A 17,542-nucleotide genomic window follows, 5' to 3' on the forward strand; every position below is an offset into this window, starting at 1 on the left:
CATGACCTGAGTCGAAACCAAGAGTTGGATGCTTAACCAACTAAGCCATGCAGCAGGTACCCCTAAATAAATTAAAAAGTAAAAAAAAAAAAAAAAAAAATTAAATTAAGAAATGCTGAATGATAATAACAAGATGTTAAGCCAAAAGCAAAAGACTAATTTTGAAAATGATTTGGGACGAGTATAGCTGCCCTCCGTAGCTAATAATCTAACTTCACTCTGCAGCCTCCACCAACTTGGTATTTGGGAACTAAGATGGTTTGGGCATGTACAGGTTTATAACCTAATAATATAGTTATGCATTCAACATCTAAGTTACCTCACTTGTTACATTGTGATTAAAGTTAATATGATCATATATTTTGTATATTTCCTAGTCAATAATGTCTGGGCATCAGAGCAGGAAGCAGGAAATGTGCTTTTCAGAGAGGAAGTCCGTGTGGAAATGAAGAGTAGTCATCGGTCTACACTGCACAGGGATACAAATCTTTGTTTAGTTTATACACCTGAATTAACAACAGCAGGTCATAAAAAGGACAATGGACCATGAAACTAAAGACCAGACTCCTCTATTAGCTTATCAACCTGATCAAGTTCCTTTTCTAATTCCTGATTTCAATTTGTAAAATGGGTAAAATATGGATAATACCTATCCAACAAGCCCAGAAGTTTTTTCAGCAATAGGATGAAAATATTTACAAAGCACCCTCATAAACATACAAAACACTACTGCTGCTGTAATTATAAAAGGAACAAGCCATAGACCTGAAATATGAACATCCACTCAACATAAGACAAATCAAAATCTGTGAGAATGTTAAGGAAGTTAACTACAAAAGTACAATTTCCCAGTTTATATGAAAATGGTTTAATGATAGTGAAACTTAAAAACTAGTAAAGTTAACAAAGTATATTGGCTACAGATGAATTTTTTCCAACCATGGCAAATACTATGCAGATAATTATCAACACAAAGCCTTTAATCCCTCTCTCATGTACTCTGAATCCTACTTACTCTTCAATATGAAACACGATACAGTCAGAGGTTTCCTTGGCACAATAAACACATGCATTAATATGCCAAACATCAAGCATTTTCTCCCTTAAACTTACCTGACTGAAGGCATCTGATCAAAAGACATAAACAATTTTAGTAAGTAGTTTAGATTATCAATGAGTCTAAAAAGTGACACAAAAGTACAAAGAAAAATCCTTAAGGAAATTAAGTTAAAACAAATAAAATTTACATTTTATTAAATCAGCAAATATAATCACCTGGGTATATTTTTATTAGCAAAAAATGATACTGATGATAAGGAAAAAGGAAAAAAATGCACCTCAGACCAGAATACCATAACAAAAATTTTGTGGAAGCTGCATTTTATTTGAAAATCCACCCATTTTTGCTAACATACATTTTAATATTGTAAACAAAAATAGAATCTGCAGAGACAATGCAACAAGTATGCTTAAACTCATGTACAGAATTGCTTTCCTACAACGAACTGTCCTTCTTAAGGCCCCTCTCAACCGAAACGTTAAGATGTATTTACACAAAGCACCGATCAACAGTGCAGTTTAATTCTTCGTTAACTAAACTCTTGGCTAGACATTAACTTTAAAGATACTATTTCCCCTTATTTAAAAGGTACATGATCATAACATGGCATGAGCCAAATAAAAGGTTTCAAGGATTTTGTCCCCTTCCCTCCCCCCATAACACCTCCTAGAGTTTTACTGAAAAGAAGGAAAGTCTTGAAGTGAAAGCAATTCCTCACATTCATTTTGGAAAGGCCCTAATGTCAAATGGAAAATAATGACATGCCAAGCACAAAGCAGTAAAGTTCCTTCCCAATGCACTAATGCTGAATTTAAAATGTAGTGCTTTTCCTAGTCAGTGAACTGTTCCCTTGCAAAATCCTAGGCACAGAATTGACTATAAGGATTAATGCATTTATAATGCTTCCCTAAATCCCATAGAGACTGAGAATTCTGAAGCGATTCAGACCTATGGACTTGCCTTAAAATATTTAGTGCTCTGTATGTCAGCTGAAAAGCATTCGGAATCAGATTCATTCTTATGGATAAAAATCAAACATACTGTTTACATCCATACTCATTTTCATAAAGAGGTCTGATACAATATTAATGTTACGTAAATTGATAATCATAAATAAATACAAATACTTAAGGAATGTCTACTGCAAACTGAATATATAATTTTTTAAAAGAAAAGTTAATTTTAGTTACTGTTTCTGTGTCTGTGAGGACTGGAGAAAAGAAAGATACTGCATAATTAAGAATTATGATTTTGATCCCCCCAAAAGAGTCCTGTTGCATTACAGGAAAGGACACAGCTCTTCTCTCCAGGCAGCTTTTCCAAATACAAATTTCACACTTTCCAAATAAGGGCTTTTTTCTTGGTAGGTTACTGATTATGGGTATTAATAAGAGTTGAAAGAACTGAAGGGTTAGTCACCAAAAAGATCTTAGTCTGAAATCATGGCAATTCTCGGCTTTATAAACTGTATTGATACGTTCTCCTATATACTAGTCCCAATTTCCTTCATGGGCCTTCACTGGGTTACTGTAGCATTCTAATGGAAGAAGAGAGTTTAAGAGACAGCAGTTTGGATTTTGCTCGAAGTAAGTATTTGCTGCTTGAGCACTTGTCTTTTTGGAGTAATTCCATTCTCTTCCATCTAGTTACATAAACTGTATCTGGAAAAAAAAAAAAAAGAGTGTAAGTTGATTCACTGCATTCTAGGAAGTCTTCTCACAAATAAAAATGCTTTGTGGCTTTTACCATTCAACTGGCCCAGAAATGTTTATAGCATGTTTATCACAATGCTGATCACCAAACTAAGTCAGTATTATCAGCTTATCATGTGTCAAAACTCAATATGTAAAGACTAACTATAGGGACTTCAAATAGATTTTTCTAATTATTAAAAACCAAGAGATGGGGAAGAAAGAATATGAACGAGCAACTTTTCAATAACAAGTTCAGAACATCTCTCCATAAACACAAATATTCTATGTGAAAAATCTCATTTAGAAAAGCAAAGTGTGAATTATTATTTACAAATGATGTCATAAAATTAGAGATAATTGAGGGAACTGTAATATGCTTACTAAATCATTTCTTTACTAACATAAATCAAAATCTCAAAGATCTACACAGGAAAAGATTTCAAATAGGGCATCACTATTTGCTCAGATACTTCACTCATGAATTCCCTTAAACTGTTCCTCCAAAGACATTACTGAAGTAGATGTGCTAATAAACTTGTCAAATCAGAAGAATACAAACTCTCAAAGATCTAGAAGCTATATACCTACACACTGGGGGTTAGAGCACCAAGAAGAACAAATTACACCGTCTTCCAACAAAAAGAGGCAGTGTGAATCAAACACAGAATCCTTCTATCAAAAAGGACAGAAGTGTTCCCTTGCCCTTAATTTAAAAATAAAACAAAAGTCTGTTTTGGGAAAATGTTACTATTTTTAAATGAAAAGGCACACATAAACATAACACTTTAAGAAACTGTTAAAATGAATTCTTCACAACTAACATTCAAGGACATTATATTAAAACTAGAGATGCTCCTAATCAAGCTCTAATCCAGTGTGTAAAATTATGTTTTCTATGCAAATCTTTTAAGACTGACGAAAATACCCAGTTTTTAAGGGTGGTATTTGATCTCATCCATCTGCTGTGGGCAGTGGATGCTCACATGTAAACATGAAAGATGGTTCTTTGATTTCACACCTTCTAATTATGTTAAAGGTATTTTCCAAAATTGTTTGTCCTTATGTCCTATTTTGATCTATTTTTATTCTTCACCTAAAGAACAGAGAAGGAGGAGGAAAAGAGAGAACCTAGAGTCCTTTAAAGAAACAAAGGAGAAGAGTGAATTGTGTTTAACACTTGATAAATTTTTAAAGTATATAAGTCCCCATCTCCCCCAACAAGCAGCAATAATACCTAAAGTGATTTATAAGAAATCCTCCAAAGAGAGCTCTGCAAAAGGGTCCTTTCCTGAAGCTCTGTGAGGACTGTGACTGGAGGGGCTGGATGCTGCCGACAGCTGGGGGAAAAGAAGACAGAGAGAGGGAAAGAAAAAAAGATCTCTGAATGACAGAACATGAAAGCAGAAAATGTAATGAAAGAAGAAGTGGTTTTTGTTTTGTCATCTTTAATAAATATAAAGGCAGCCTTTAGAGAAAATGGAATTATTAAAACAAAAGTTTCAATCACATGTCAATTTAAAGGGTATCCAAATGGCATGTGTTTTTCAGAAAACAAATTGTTTCTGAAATTCCAGAGGAATAAAGTATCTTATTCAAAAAGGTCGATAAAAGCTGACCCACAGTTAAGACTTCTATTGGGGGTGCAGGGGAGAGAAGAAGTGCTTGTGATTTTTTACTTTTTTAATTGAGGGAAGATGGCTTCGTGTATCCAGGCTATCTGTCAAAAGCTGTGCAAAGTCCAACCTCAGTCCAAACCAAATGCATCTAGCTGCCAATAGTCTTTCCTTCCTTCCTCCTAAGAGGTGGAAGGTCACACTTTTTTCACATGGGAGTTGTCTCCTGCCTGTTTCTCTGGATATGCTGTAGTTGATACATATACTAAGAGGTGAAAGTGATCTTTGAGGTCACCTAGTCTAACTGCCCACATAATACCTTGAATATAGGGAATACTTCATATCTTTGATTCTGTTTTCTACTTTATTACATTTGTTTGATTCTTGGAATTAGCTGCTATCATTTAATTTGAGGCAAATCGTTTATTAAACTCAATAACATATCTTTAGTATTCCTTCAAAGAAAGACAGTTCCTGAAGAACAAAGATGTTCATTTCCTTATGTCACCAAACCTACCTTGAGTATTTCAAACCAAACCCGAGCCATTTTAGTTTGGAGTAAACTTTTTTATGGTTTTTTTTTTTTTTTTTAATGTTTATTTATTTTTGAGACAGAGAGAGAGCATGAGTGGTTGAGGGGCAGAGAGAGAGGGAGACACAGAATCTGAAGCAGACTCCAGGCTCTGAGCTGTCATGGGGCTGGAACCCAAGAACCGTGAGATCATGATCTGAGCCAAAGTCGACATTAAACCGACTAAGCCACCTAGGTGCCCCTAGTTTGGAGTAAACTTTAATTTTTTTTTTTTTTTCCTCTCCCCCTGCAAAAGAATGCAAAGGCATGCAAGCACGGGGCTATTATGAAATGAGTCGTCCTTTTAGGGATGTTCAATTGAGTACTAAATCAAAGATGATCAAGTGGGAATGGTTTCAATTCATACTTCCAACATTCAAATTCTATAACAGATTTCAAGCCTCATAATCTGTCTTTGCTAGTTGAAGGTGATCTCATTTCTACCTTTAATTTTTTTTTTAAGAAAAGCACTATAGAAAATGGATAGCCAATGACTTTCAGCAAATATTACATCACAAGTACATGCAATTTGTTATTGTAGATGCCAAAGTCAATTTAAAAGTTGAAAAATCATCCTCAGTTATTTTAGTGGTTGAGTCATTTTCCTGATCCATACTTTGTTCTCAGAAATAAATGTTCTAAGACAATGGAAAGAGACAATGGAAAGATGATGGAATTACACAAGCAGCTACAGACGGGAGGATGGAGCAGCTCTCTGGGTTTGGGGATTCAAATAACATCCAGGTAGAGACAGATTAAGGTGCAGCTTAATTGAAAAGACGTCTCCTCCCCACTTCAATTTTGTTATTATTTTTAATGTTTATTTTTGAGAGAGACAGAGACAGAGACAGAGCATGAGCTGGGGAGGGGCAGAGAGAGAGAGAGAGAGAGAGAGAGACAGAATCTGAAGCAGGCTCCAAGCTCTGAGCTGTTAACAGAGCCCAACGTGGGGCTCGAACTCACGAGCCTGAGATGAGCGACTGCGCCACCCAGGCGCCCCTCCTACTCCCCACTTCAGAGCAATCATGGATGACCATTCAGAAACAAGAATGATTATATGCAAAGTGATCATCAGTCACTGAGCTGGATAGAGTCTAAGATTAACTGGGTTTCTCTCCAAAACAGATTCTTTCACTTGAAGTTAGAAATAAAAACAACAAAAATCCCTGCTTATTGTGGATAGACTGCATCCAAAATATGAAGTCTCCTATGAGAGCCCACAGTAAAATGTCTTCTTAAATCACATGTTTTATGAGGATAGCAGGCAGTCTGAAAACCTGCCAGTCCTAGAGGGAAATGCCCCTTCTATTCTTCTCAATGTGGAGCATACTGATAGGGAGAAGTCCCACAGGCTTACAAATAATGTTTAAGAAGATCAGTATCTTTGGAGGGGGAAAGTGCCAGTTTCTAATACTACTATTAGTCTCTTAAATTGGTAAATTTAACACGTTTATCTTACATTTATAAATATGTAGCTAAATTAAAACATGAGAAAACAAGATCTAATACCCCTGTAGTAAGTTTCAAATCATCAATGCTCATCCCAAGCATATGAAATGATGGCCCAAATTGGTTTGGCTGACTGGAGAGTGCTAAGGGAGGGGCCATGAAGCAGCCCTGGACCACCTGTACCCACCTCTTCCTGGCACCTGTACCAAAGCACAGACACACGATGCACTGGTGAGAAGTAGCCAGTTCTGAGTAGTAAATAAGGATAAAAAAGTAAAGGAAATATGCTGTAATAGCCCAATTACTGCTCAAGGAAAGGAGGAAGAACAAAAGAGCAAGACAGGGCAACAGGATCTGGTGGGAGCACCTGCAAGTAAAAGAGCTGACCCTCCTTTACTTAAGTGAGTAAATCAGAGCCTATGTAGGGCTCTAGTACTAAAATACAACTAATTTAAGAAAAAGAAAAAAATCCAACTATCTTCATTAACTGTAAAATCACCAACTTTTAAAAGTCAGCAAAAAACAAACTGTAGGTGACCATTCCAATTAAGTCCTATTACAAATATGCCATCACAAAAAGACAAAACATAGCCAATTACCCATTTATTTCAAGTAATATTCTCTATACCAATTCCCACAGACCTATAAAAAATTAGCATACCTATCACAGTTTGTTCAAATTAAACTGACCTATACCACAAAGGAATATGCCCTTTAAAGAAAGTAGTCATTTACCGTGAGTCTAATACAGACATATTACTTACTCTTCCTTTCTCATTTTATAGGAAAATAAAATACTGAGAAGCAGTCAAAGGGCAGCACATAAACAGAAGCACTAAGATTTACAAGTAACTGATGATGGTAACTCTTAGCTGAAATTCTTCTACCCCTTCCCTCCACCCTAATCAACCTTTAAAAAATAATGTTGACATGAAAACAAAAATTCTAATGTTACCAAAAACTTTTGCTTTTATCTACAGAGCAAAGATTTTTTTGGTTGTAGGTGTGTTTCGTATAATAAAGGCAGAGTACAGAAAACATAAGTTATCTTTAATAAATGGCAAACACACTTAAAAGGTTTTTTTTTTAAACAAAGAATTCTACTGCTACACCAAATGTCATAAAACAAAAATGGTTACTCCCTCATTAGACTCCTGTCCAACAGCAAAGAAAGAAAATTTCAGGTTAGAACAAGAAAATAACAGCAGTCTCAGAGAGAGACTAGTCCAAGTGAAAGCTTTGGAGAGAATGAAGAATTGATATTTAAGGATAAACTTCTGACATATCATTGGCTGTGCTTAAAATTCTTAGAGAAGAAGCAACTTTGCCGCATCTTTTCTTTCCATACGAATTCTGCAGTCACCCCAAAGCCTGGGTAGCAAATAGCAATGCTGTAGAGATTCACTTTGTCTTTGGTGGAGAAGTGAAGTCAACATCTTAAGAGAAAAATGGGTATTACTTCCTTTGTCCAGGATGACAGAGTTTCGAAGAAGGATGGCATTGAATCTAATCCTGGCTTTTTTATAAAATGGAGTTTAGACTATCTAGACCTGATATGCGTGTCTCCCTTTAAGACTATCTTGAGAATTAAAATATACATAAAGCAACCAGTATGTTGCCTGGCATATATTAGTAGCTCAAATACTAATTACACCTACAATCAAATGCTCTTCTATTCTTAAATAAGAGCCCAACTCTTAATCTATGTTGCTCATATTCTTCCACTGTGTTCTCAACACTCTGTGTTTCTCTTCTAATCGTTCTTATTGTACCATCAACCAGTCATTTGTTTGTCCATATTATACTCACCTTAAACGGAGAAAATATACTTTACCTGATTCTTGTTCAGAAACTAGCAACCATTTACACATAGTAAGCATTCTATAACATGTTAAATTAAAATGCTTTTTGGTGATAAAACATGCTGTGTATAAAAATAAAAATGATCTACAAAATAGGACATTAGAAATAAAACCTAGAACTTCTCTCTTAATTTTTACCTATTTAACACTTCTATTTTTGTATATTGCTGTAGGAACATATAATTTATAAATATACATACACTATGGGTTACATGCTTAAAAAAAATATTTTCCCGATAATGCTGTACAATCAAAACACTCAGAGGCAGAAATACCAGTTATAAAACTGAACACAGAGTTACAGAACATCAGGACAGGAAGTTGTTTTTGGATAATATGAACATATGAATATGAACAGAACATGGCCAGGACACTAGTGGTGCAATTGGATCCAGTTGCATAGGAACATAAGTATACAGTGTTGCATTCTGGTATTTTATATTAAAGATAAAGCTATTCCTCCTTTGTCCCTGTGAAGTGTGGCTAAAAGGATTTCTTTACTGTGGAAGGTAGAGGGCCTGCCCTGTAGGTTTACTCTAGTACCTCTGATAACTGCTTCTTGGGTTTGTGCTCAACATAACCCCATCTTGGGTTTCTGCCCATCAGTAATATCACAAAGTTATGCCACCATTATTCCTGTCACCCTCAAAGCACTACTCACCTTGAGGGCATCGGACTACTGCTAGAGTCTATAATAATTTACAACTGTTAATACGGAAGCAATAAGTTATTCCAAAATGGCATCTAACGTCATCTCATTAGAATTAGGGCAACCTACATTGACCAATAGTTAAAGAAAACCAAACTGGAGAAAGGGAAATAGATTACAAGATTTCCTAAACTCTGGGAGAAAATATTAACTGACCTAGCTAAAAATAAACATCCTCTGTATATCATAAGTGCTTCCTAGAGTAAGAGAAGTCCTTTTAAAGTCCTACTTAATGGGTGGGCATCACAGAACACTGGCTCAACTTAGTTGAAATAAGTGCTCACTGCTGATTCCTACTAGATTTCAACTTCTTACTCCTCAAAAACCAAGGAAAATGAAAAGCTAAGGTTTATGTCAACTGGTGCCAGAAGACAAAATAATGAAATGTGCCTATAATGTACTACTTATTTGCCATTTATTGGAAATGCAGCACTTCAGCTTGGCTAAAAAAGTTTTTCCAAACTGTCTTCCATATATGAGCTTGCTTTTGCCTGATTTATATACTGAGTTTCCACTAAAAATTTAAATATTGAATATATATTGAATTCAATATATACTGAATTTCCACAAAAAAGTTTACCCCTCCCCCAAAACAGAGTAGTTTGTTTATTTGGTCCAAAAAAATATTTCAATTATTATAAACTAAAGTTTTATACTTCTGGGTAACACTATCTTCCATAAATGGTGAGCCAATTAAGGTGCTTCTGATACAGTCCTGAAGAATGATGTATCTTGGTTCTTAAGAACGATGTCCACAGTACACTGTGCATGTGGACAATCCATGCCCTAAAGCACGCTGTGCTCAGCCCGACTTCCCCATCTCACCACCGTGGCCTATGCCTGCGTATTTACATCTGATGTTGTCAGAAAATAGTGAGTCGTAATTAAGGTTTCAAAGTAATGAAGTATGAATTATTTACAATCAAGATTACTTGTAATGCATGGAAAGAAATATAAACTGTATTAGAATTAGAATAAATTAAATTAGAATATGGAAATAGAGACAAGCACTGAACATGAAGCAACCTTATAAAATTTCCTTCTAAAAACAAAAAAGTTCCTTATAATAATCAACAAAGAAAAACAACAAACCTCCACATCCCTAAGTCAATTTCAAATATTTTTATCTGATTCTTATGGCAAACATAAAGTACACAAGGTAAAATTACCATTTTACAGATAAGGAAACTGAGGTCCATGCAAGTTACTTAGGCAACTTGCCCTGAAATACCGTTAGTGAGAAGGTGACACTATTGAATTGTGTCCTCCCACAAAAACATGAAGACCTAAACCCCAGGACCTATCTCTGAATGTGACCTTAGGGAAACAGCGTCTCTGCGGATGTCATCAAGTTAAGATGAAGTCGTTAAAATGGGCCCTAATACAATGACTGGTGTCTTTATAAGAGGGAAATGCCACATGCAGACAGACACAGGAGGACGCCACGTGACAGAGGCAGAGACTGAAGTGCCAACCAAAAAGTGACTGGGGCTACATCTTTCCCTCTGAAAAGAAGAAAGGAAGGATCTTACTCTGGAGGATTTGGAAGGAGCATGTCCCTGCTGACACCCTGTTTTCAGATTTCTAGCCTCCTGAACTGTGAGAATACACTTCTGTTTTAAGCCATCAAGTTTGTGGTCCACCTTGTTACAGGCAGTCCAAGGACACTTAACAGTAGACTCAAAAGCAGATCTGCTGACACCAAGGCAGGTGCTTTGATTCCTCTCTAAAATCTGCTATCCCAATTAATTTCAACTTAGCTAGAATTTATGGCTATATTTAACATACAGGGAAAAATTATAGTGAGAGTAGAGAAATAATTTTTTAAAAGGGACTTCTCTAGTAAATGTTAAACAGTCAATAAACTGTTGTGTTTTCATCTATACAGTGCTGTATATGGTCACTGATGTTCATCACGAAGATTTTGTAGAACTTTACAGTCATTCAAGATTTTAAGAATATGTTCTGGTTTCAAGACAAGAAATTAGATCTCCACTTTTTACAAAGAAAGTCCTCAGCAAAAACCCAGTAAGAAGGTCTTACTCTACAGGTTGTCTTAATATCTTCAATTGTCAGCAGATGGGACTCCTCAAATTTTTGACTGATTCACGTGTGCCCTGGGGACTACAGAACCACTCTCACCTATGGTGCTAAATCCCAATTCCCAAAATAAATTTCCTTACAGTCTACCAGGCAAGAATAAATGAGCATAACACACTGCTGACAAGGCAAAAGGCCTTTTTCACAGAAATCCAGCTGGACAGATCAGCTGACAGAAGAGGCACTGCCAACACCCACAATTAATGCACCAGGAAAGTTTAAAAAAAAAAAAAGAAAGAAATAAAGAAAAAAAGAGAAAGAAACTAAGCCCCAATAACAAAAAGAGTCACTAATTCTGACACACAAGAAAGTCATTAAAAAGGCAATTTTTTGTAAAACTTGAATTATTCCTATATCTAACAATGTTCCTATTTAGAAGGGTAAAAGGCACTCACAACAAGCCTTTGTTTCCTTTCAGACACTTAACTGATGTCAGACTTATTTAAAATTGGCCAAACTGGCCATTACAAACAAAACACAGCATCCATTTTGCATCTTTAGCCATATCCTCCATAAACAAAACTGGCAAGCCTCCATTTAAAAAACAAACAAAAATACAACAATACCAATCAAAACCAATAAAACTCTTAAAAGCTATTTTAAAAATTAAATACCCAAGTGTAACATTCTGTTTTTCATATTGCTTTTGAGAAAATACATTGGTATGGAATCAGAGTGAGTTTCTCATACAAGGAAGTGATAAGAACATAACTAACACAACATTCACTCCCACCTCCCCCTGCCCCGCCCCGCCTTTAGGATCTTCAACAACATCTAAACTGCCTGATATTCAATAAAAGAGTGTTATTTTACATCATAATGACTTTCAAAAGAAAACTGAAACTAACTAGATTAACTGTCTCCATGCTTCTAATAGAATAGCTGCATATTGCAATGCAGGATAAGTTTAACAAACTACTGGTCAGCAATGGACATTTCCATGTATACACCAGTATACATGGTATCAGTAAGTATTAGTAAGATTTACATAAAACACCATTAAGAGAAGGTGTAAGAGTCCCATTCTACTCTAGTTAACAAAAAGGCACACTTGTAACAAGCCATTAAATAGTGAATAAAACTGAGAGGAAGCACAGAAGAGAAAAAAAAAAAATCACTAACCACAGGGAGCTGGTATTTTCCATGTAGTCAAACATCTAGGAAGATGCACTAATGTAGAACACATATATATTTTTTTAAGCTACAGTGTTGGGCATGAAACAGAACATAATCCCCATCTTTTTAAGCAACTAACAGTTACACAAAACTATCTAAAAAATACAAAATAAGCCTGCACAAAAAAATGAGATGAGAACAGGGTAAGTGTATAGAAAGTCATAATTTCACTACTATAGTGAATACTACAGTGTAGTCTATTAAAGACAATATACTAAAGAACAGAATAGTCTAGTCTGAGCTAACAGCCATCCGGAAGGTATTAGCTAACAGGCACTAATGCAGCACTTATAACCTAGATATAATGTAGGACACAGAACATATTGTTTGGAATGGCTCATTAAATGTAATAAGATGAACATATCTAGGAGGGCTGAGATACTCTCAAAAATATTAACTTTATTTAGAATAATCACAAGACCAGAAGATACAAGTAACGTTCTGGGTGAGTAACAGGACTCAAAAAGGCACTTCAAGGAGCAGGGAAAGATTTTTGGCACTAGGTGTAGAACTGGGAGTTGATTAAAAGGTTCTATTTTAATGGGATTTCATTTTACATTTAAATTACCATTTCATTTACCACGTACAAAGATGGTGTTGGTCTTCAAGTAAGTAGGAATCCAATTGAAAAAAGGGGCGGAGGAAATAATGAGAGAACTAAAAGGTAATTCATTAAGAAAAATTATTCTGGGGGGGGCACCTGGATGGCACAGTCGTTTAAGGGTCCAACTTCGGCTCACGTCACAATCTGTTAGTTCGAGCCCCATGTCAGGCTCTGTGCTGACAGCTCAGAGTCTGGAGCCTGCTTCAGATTCATTCTCTCTCTCTCTCTCTCTGCCCCTCCCCCACTCGTGCTCCGTCTCTCAAAAATGAATAAACGTTAAAAAAATTTAAAAATGTAACTATCTGGTTACAGCTAGCATTTGAATGGACAAAATTAATTCAAGGGACTACCTAAGAACAATTAAAAACTAAAACATGAAAAATACTCACCTACTTCAAACATAAATAGTTTAATTGTTTTAATTATTAAAAACAGTCAATCATAGGGGAGCCACAGTGGCTCGTGGCTCATGAGTTTGAGCACTGTGTTGGGCTCTATGCTGACAGTGCAGAGTCTGGAGCCTGTTTCAGATTCTGTCTCCCTCTCTCTCTGCCCCTTCCCTACTTGGGCGCTCACTTGAGCGTGCTCTCGCTCGCTCTCTCAGAAATAATAAATAAATAAACTTAAAAAAAATCAATCACAAAATTAAAAGTATCTTCATTCCTTAGGTGACAGTTGTCAAATATTTTAGGTTACAATAACCATTAGCTAACAAATTAAACCAATCTTAAACATTGCTCTAAATTATTACAGTGGTCATAAGTAAGTAAAAAGAGAGGTCAATGAGGAACAAGTAAGTTACACAACAGAAAAGGAAAGTTTTTCAACCAGATTCACTTGTTTGACAATGTTCAAAACTATTACGAGTCAGGTACTATTCTAAGAACTAGGGACACAGAAGTAAACAAGCCACATAGAAGCCTGCCTCTAGGAGGCTTACAATCTACTACAGGAGTCTCTTGTTACACTGGATGGATGGATGGATGGACGGACGGACGGATGGATGGATGGATGGATGGATGATGGATGGACAGATGGGACAGATGGGACAGATGAACAGATGTTAGATAGTGGTAAGTTCTATAAAGAAAAATAATACAGGATAAGGAAAAGAACTTTAGATCTCAGAAGTACTGAAAGGGCATGAGAGATGACTAAAGAATTAGTGAAGAATGAACACTGGGACATGTATGGAATTGTTGAGTCACTACACTATATACCTGAAACTAATATAACACTATGTGTTAACTAACTAGAATTAAAATAAAAACTTAAAGAATAAATAAAGAATTAATCTACTTTATGACAGATAAAGGCCTTGTGGCAAAGATAGTAAGTAGCAGCAGAAAACTGGATACTTACGGAGAACTATAAAGGCATGGGAATTGAAGAACCTGAATATTCTGTTTACTCACTATTACTGTTACAAATATGGAGACTTTGTGAGGCAGCTGTTAAGCCAGAAGGAAAGCTAAGGGATGTTCATATGTTGTTATATTTAGATTCACTTCCTTATTTTTAAATATGGAGATAAGACGCTAAAAATACTGCCATATCAGATTACTGGAGTATTTATAAAATAGATTAAATTACAAGGCAAGATACACAGGGAAACTACTGCAAAAGAAACCTGAGATTAAGGGTCCCTGCAGAAGACAAGAAGGGTGGATCTAATGACAGCAGAGGAACAATTAGTAGGGCTTTGTGATGAGACACCTGGAGAACAAAGGGAGAAAAGGAATTAAAAGTAACATTAAAAGATTTAGGATTCTGCCGTTCAACTGATTCAAACTGACTGAAGCTTTTTTGAGTCACTTCATTGCCACCTGATTTGTTTTCCTGGTTATCCATTTGCTTCCTTTATGTGCTTTCTTTAATCTATAATATTCAAAGTTAAGTACTCACATCAAATTTGATTTCTTAACTGGAAGAAATCAGTTAATTATTATCAGCAATAATAGAGCATTATTGCTCTAATGTTTTCATTTCTTTTCTCTTTTGACATAATTTGATTAGGAAAAGGTAGTTCTGCCACTGTCTCTCTTCATGACATGAAAATTATAGCATGTTTTTTGATGTTTCATGTTTGCATATTTTGGTGTTATGTGGATTTTAGAAGGCAACAGTATATAAAACCTGGATTAAGAGCAGATGCTAGGGAGTCAGCACTTTTTATAAAGGTAGATTTTTACTATGATTTTTTTAACCATATATTTTTTTAAAAAAGCAAAATTCATACAAAATGTTTCAGGAAGGTTGAAAGCATTCCCTACAACTATAGATGTTCTTGACATTTATAGTAGTTATATCCTGAAATGTGTAAATGTAGTTTATAATCCAGCAGGAAACTCAAAAGATTGGCAGAGTGGTTCAGTGCTACATGCTAGTAGAATAGCCATATGGACTCAGTCCCATTAGTACAGAGGCAGAGTGATACAAATGAGCACTGCACCAGAAATGAGGGATTCCTGGGGATAGTTGCATTTCACCATTTACTTGGCTGAAGAACGTTTCCAAGTCTCAGCTTTCTCTATCGGAAAAATAGGATGGTTGGCCCATCCACCTTAAGTATTATGTTGAGAAGAGGGTGAAACAGTAAGTGCCTGCAAACAGTCTGGCGTTATCCAAGCTTAAGTTTATGAAGTATTATGTTTCCGAGACAGGAGCCTGCAAGATAAGACCCAGACTGGGGATACAGGGTTTAGTCACACATCAGGGAAAAATTACTGTAGTCAGTAGTTCCTGGTAAATGTATAGCTCTGGACTGTAGCTTTTTCTCTTAAATACATTTCAGGTGCTAATCACTTAGTCCAATCAGCAAAAAAAATAAAAGTAATTTTTAAAAATAAATGATACTGGGGCCCCTGGGCAGCTCAGTTGGTTAAGCATCCAACAACTTTGGCTCAGGTCATGATCTCACAGTTCATGAGTTCAAGCCCTGCGTCGGGCTCTGTGCTGACAGCTCAGAACCTGCTTCAGATTCTATGTCTGCCCCTCTCTCTCTCTGTCCTTCCTCCCTGTGTGCTTGCTCTCTCAAAAGTAAATAAACATTAAAAAAAAGTTTTTAATTAAATAAATGATACATATCTGAAGTTAAAAGTATAGATAACAAAGAAAAAACTGAAAAAGAAAAAAAACAGAAAAACAAAATGACATGAGGAAGACATATAATCTCAAGAAAACATCTACACCAACAGTTAGGGAAATCATCAACATTTTAAAAGATTATCAAAATCTAATATATTTCTTTCTTTAGCAAGTTAAGTCAGTACTTAGGCCTACTACTGGTAAAAGAAGGGAAAGAAAGGTATACATATCCATAATCCATCTTATAAAAACAAATACATACGAAATAAGTGACTTATAAAAAAGTTATGGCTGCATCAAGTACCCTTACTCCCAGCAACCTTCATGGTAAATACTCTGATAAACAAACAGGAAGATCACTTTAACATGGAAAAAAGAGGCAAGAGGGTAAATACATGAATTGCAAAGAACATGGATTTTACCTTTTAATCAGAACGAAATTCACTACCCATTCCAAGTTACTGGTACTCCCTAAGATGCTAACTTATGAAATGAGTTAAATTCTTCAAAAGGGCTGAAAAACAAAAGGATCGATCCCCTTGTGATAGAAAAAAAATTCTATCACTTCCTGAGTGTCTCATCCACTAGTATGCCAGAAAGAAGGGACTAACAAATTTCATAGCTCTCCTACCCATAATGAGGAGAAACTTTCAAAAAACAAAACAAAACAAAAAATCCAGATTCCTCTAATGCTAACAAAAATGGGATGAAAAACAAACAGTATTTGGGGTGAAATTTCAGGACCTGGGAGAGGGTCTACGAAACATCTGAAAAGTCTCTCCTTCAAAGAAATTAGGTCAGCATGGCATTTCAAGTTTTTGTTTGTTTCTTTGTTTGCCTTCCTCCCCACAACCCCCCCACCCCCACCCCCACCAGTTTGTGTTTAAATACAATCCTCAGTGGCAGGAAGTTATCTAATAAAAAAAAATAACATTCACATCTTTTTGTAGACGTGTCTTGTGGTACAAACATCTCAAGGGCAACGTCTTTCGTGTAGCACCATTCAAACCAAGGGAGCTCAGTTTCTAGGGTTCACAAAGGAGAGCAAGCCAGAATCATGAACAGAAAGTAGGTTCCTTAATCTCAGAAAAACCACCCTCTGGATTGACCAACTACAAATTATCAAGAATTTTTCATCTTTAATGTTTGTAATCTGCTTGTGCTTTCCTTCCAAATAATATTCTTAAAAGCTCTTAGATGATAAAGAGGCAAACAAGACAACATTCACCATCAATGGGGAAAAAACACTAATAGCCTGTTTCTCAAGTTGTATAAGAGGAATTCTTAGTATTATATTCTTTCTACATCAAGCACATTAAAAGTTACATATGGCACATTAATACCTGTGCTCCTGATACAGGACCAAAGGGGTTTGGTGGTCTCATGACAGGCTGGCTATATATTAAGGTTGGTTGGGTCATTACAGGTACACTTCCCATTTGAGGAGGCTAAAAAAATAGAAAAATATTAAGTTAAATGATGTTGACGGACATCTTCCTTAAGTAGTACACAAGAAGGATGTCAATAATGAAAAATACTAGTACTTTTGCTTTAACTCAAAGGAAAAATTCTTGTAAATACAGCTACAAATTCTTAAGAGCTTTTTTTAAGTCTTTA

At 35.7% G+C, this 17,542-nt stretch overlaps 1 protein-coding gene across 14 annotated transcripts in view; it reads right to left on the reverse strand.

Annotated features, from left to right (window-relative positions):
• Window positions 1-1,349: 1,349 nt before the first annotated feature.
• PICALM (phosphatidylinositol binding clathrin assembly protein) overlaps window positions 1,350-17,542 on the reverse strand; it is a 100,693-nt gene continuing 84,500 nt past the window's right edge. For 13 of the 14 annotated variants that reach the window (XM_060605433.3, XM_060605428.3, XM_060605429.3 and 10 more), the window contains 3 exons: window positions 17,269-17,373; window positions 3,989-4,091; window positions 1,350-2,721 (listed from right to left, as the gene is read on the reverse strand). In XM_060605433.3, coding sequence (XP_060461416.3) covers window positions 3,999-4,091; window positions 17,269-17,373 — 198 coding nt within the window. In that variant the 3' untranslated portion in view covers window positions 1,350-2,721; window positions 3,989-3,998. The remainder of the gene's footprint in view (window positions 2,722-3,988; window positions 4,092-17,268; window positions 17,374-17,542) is intronic. The other variant, XM_060605431.3, reaches the window with a different exon arrangement.

Source organism: Panthera onca, chromosome D1, assembly GCF_046562875.1.
Source record: "Panthera onca isolate mPanOnc1 chromosome D1, mPanOnc1 haplotype 2, whole genome shotgun sequence".
In the NCBI taxonomy this organism is placed as follows: Eukaryota; Metazoa; Chordata; class Mammalia; order Carnivora; family Felidae; genus Panthera; species Panthera onca.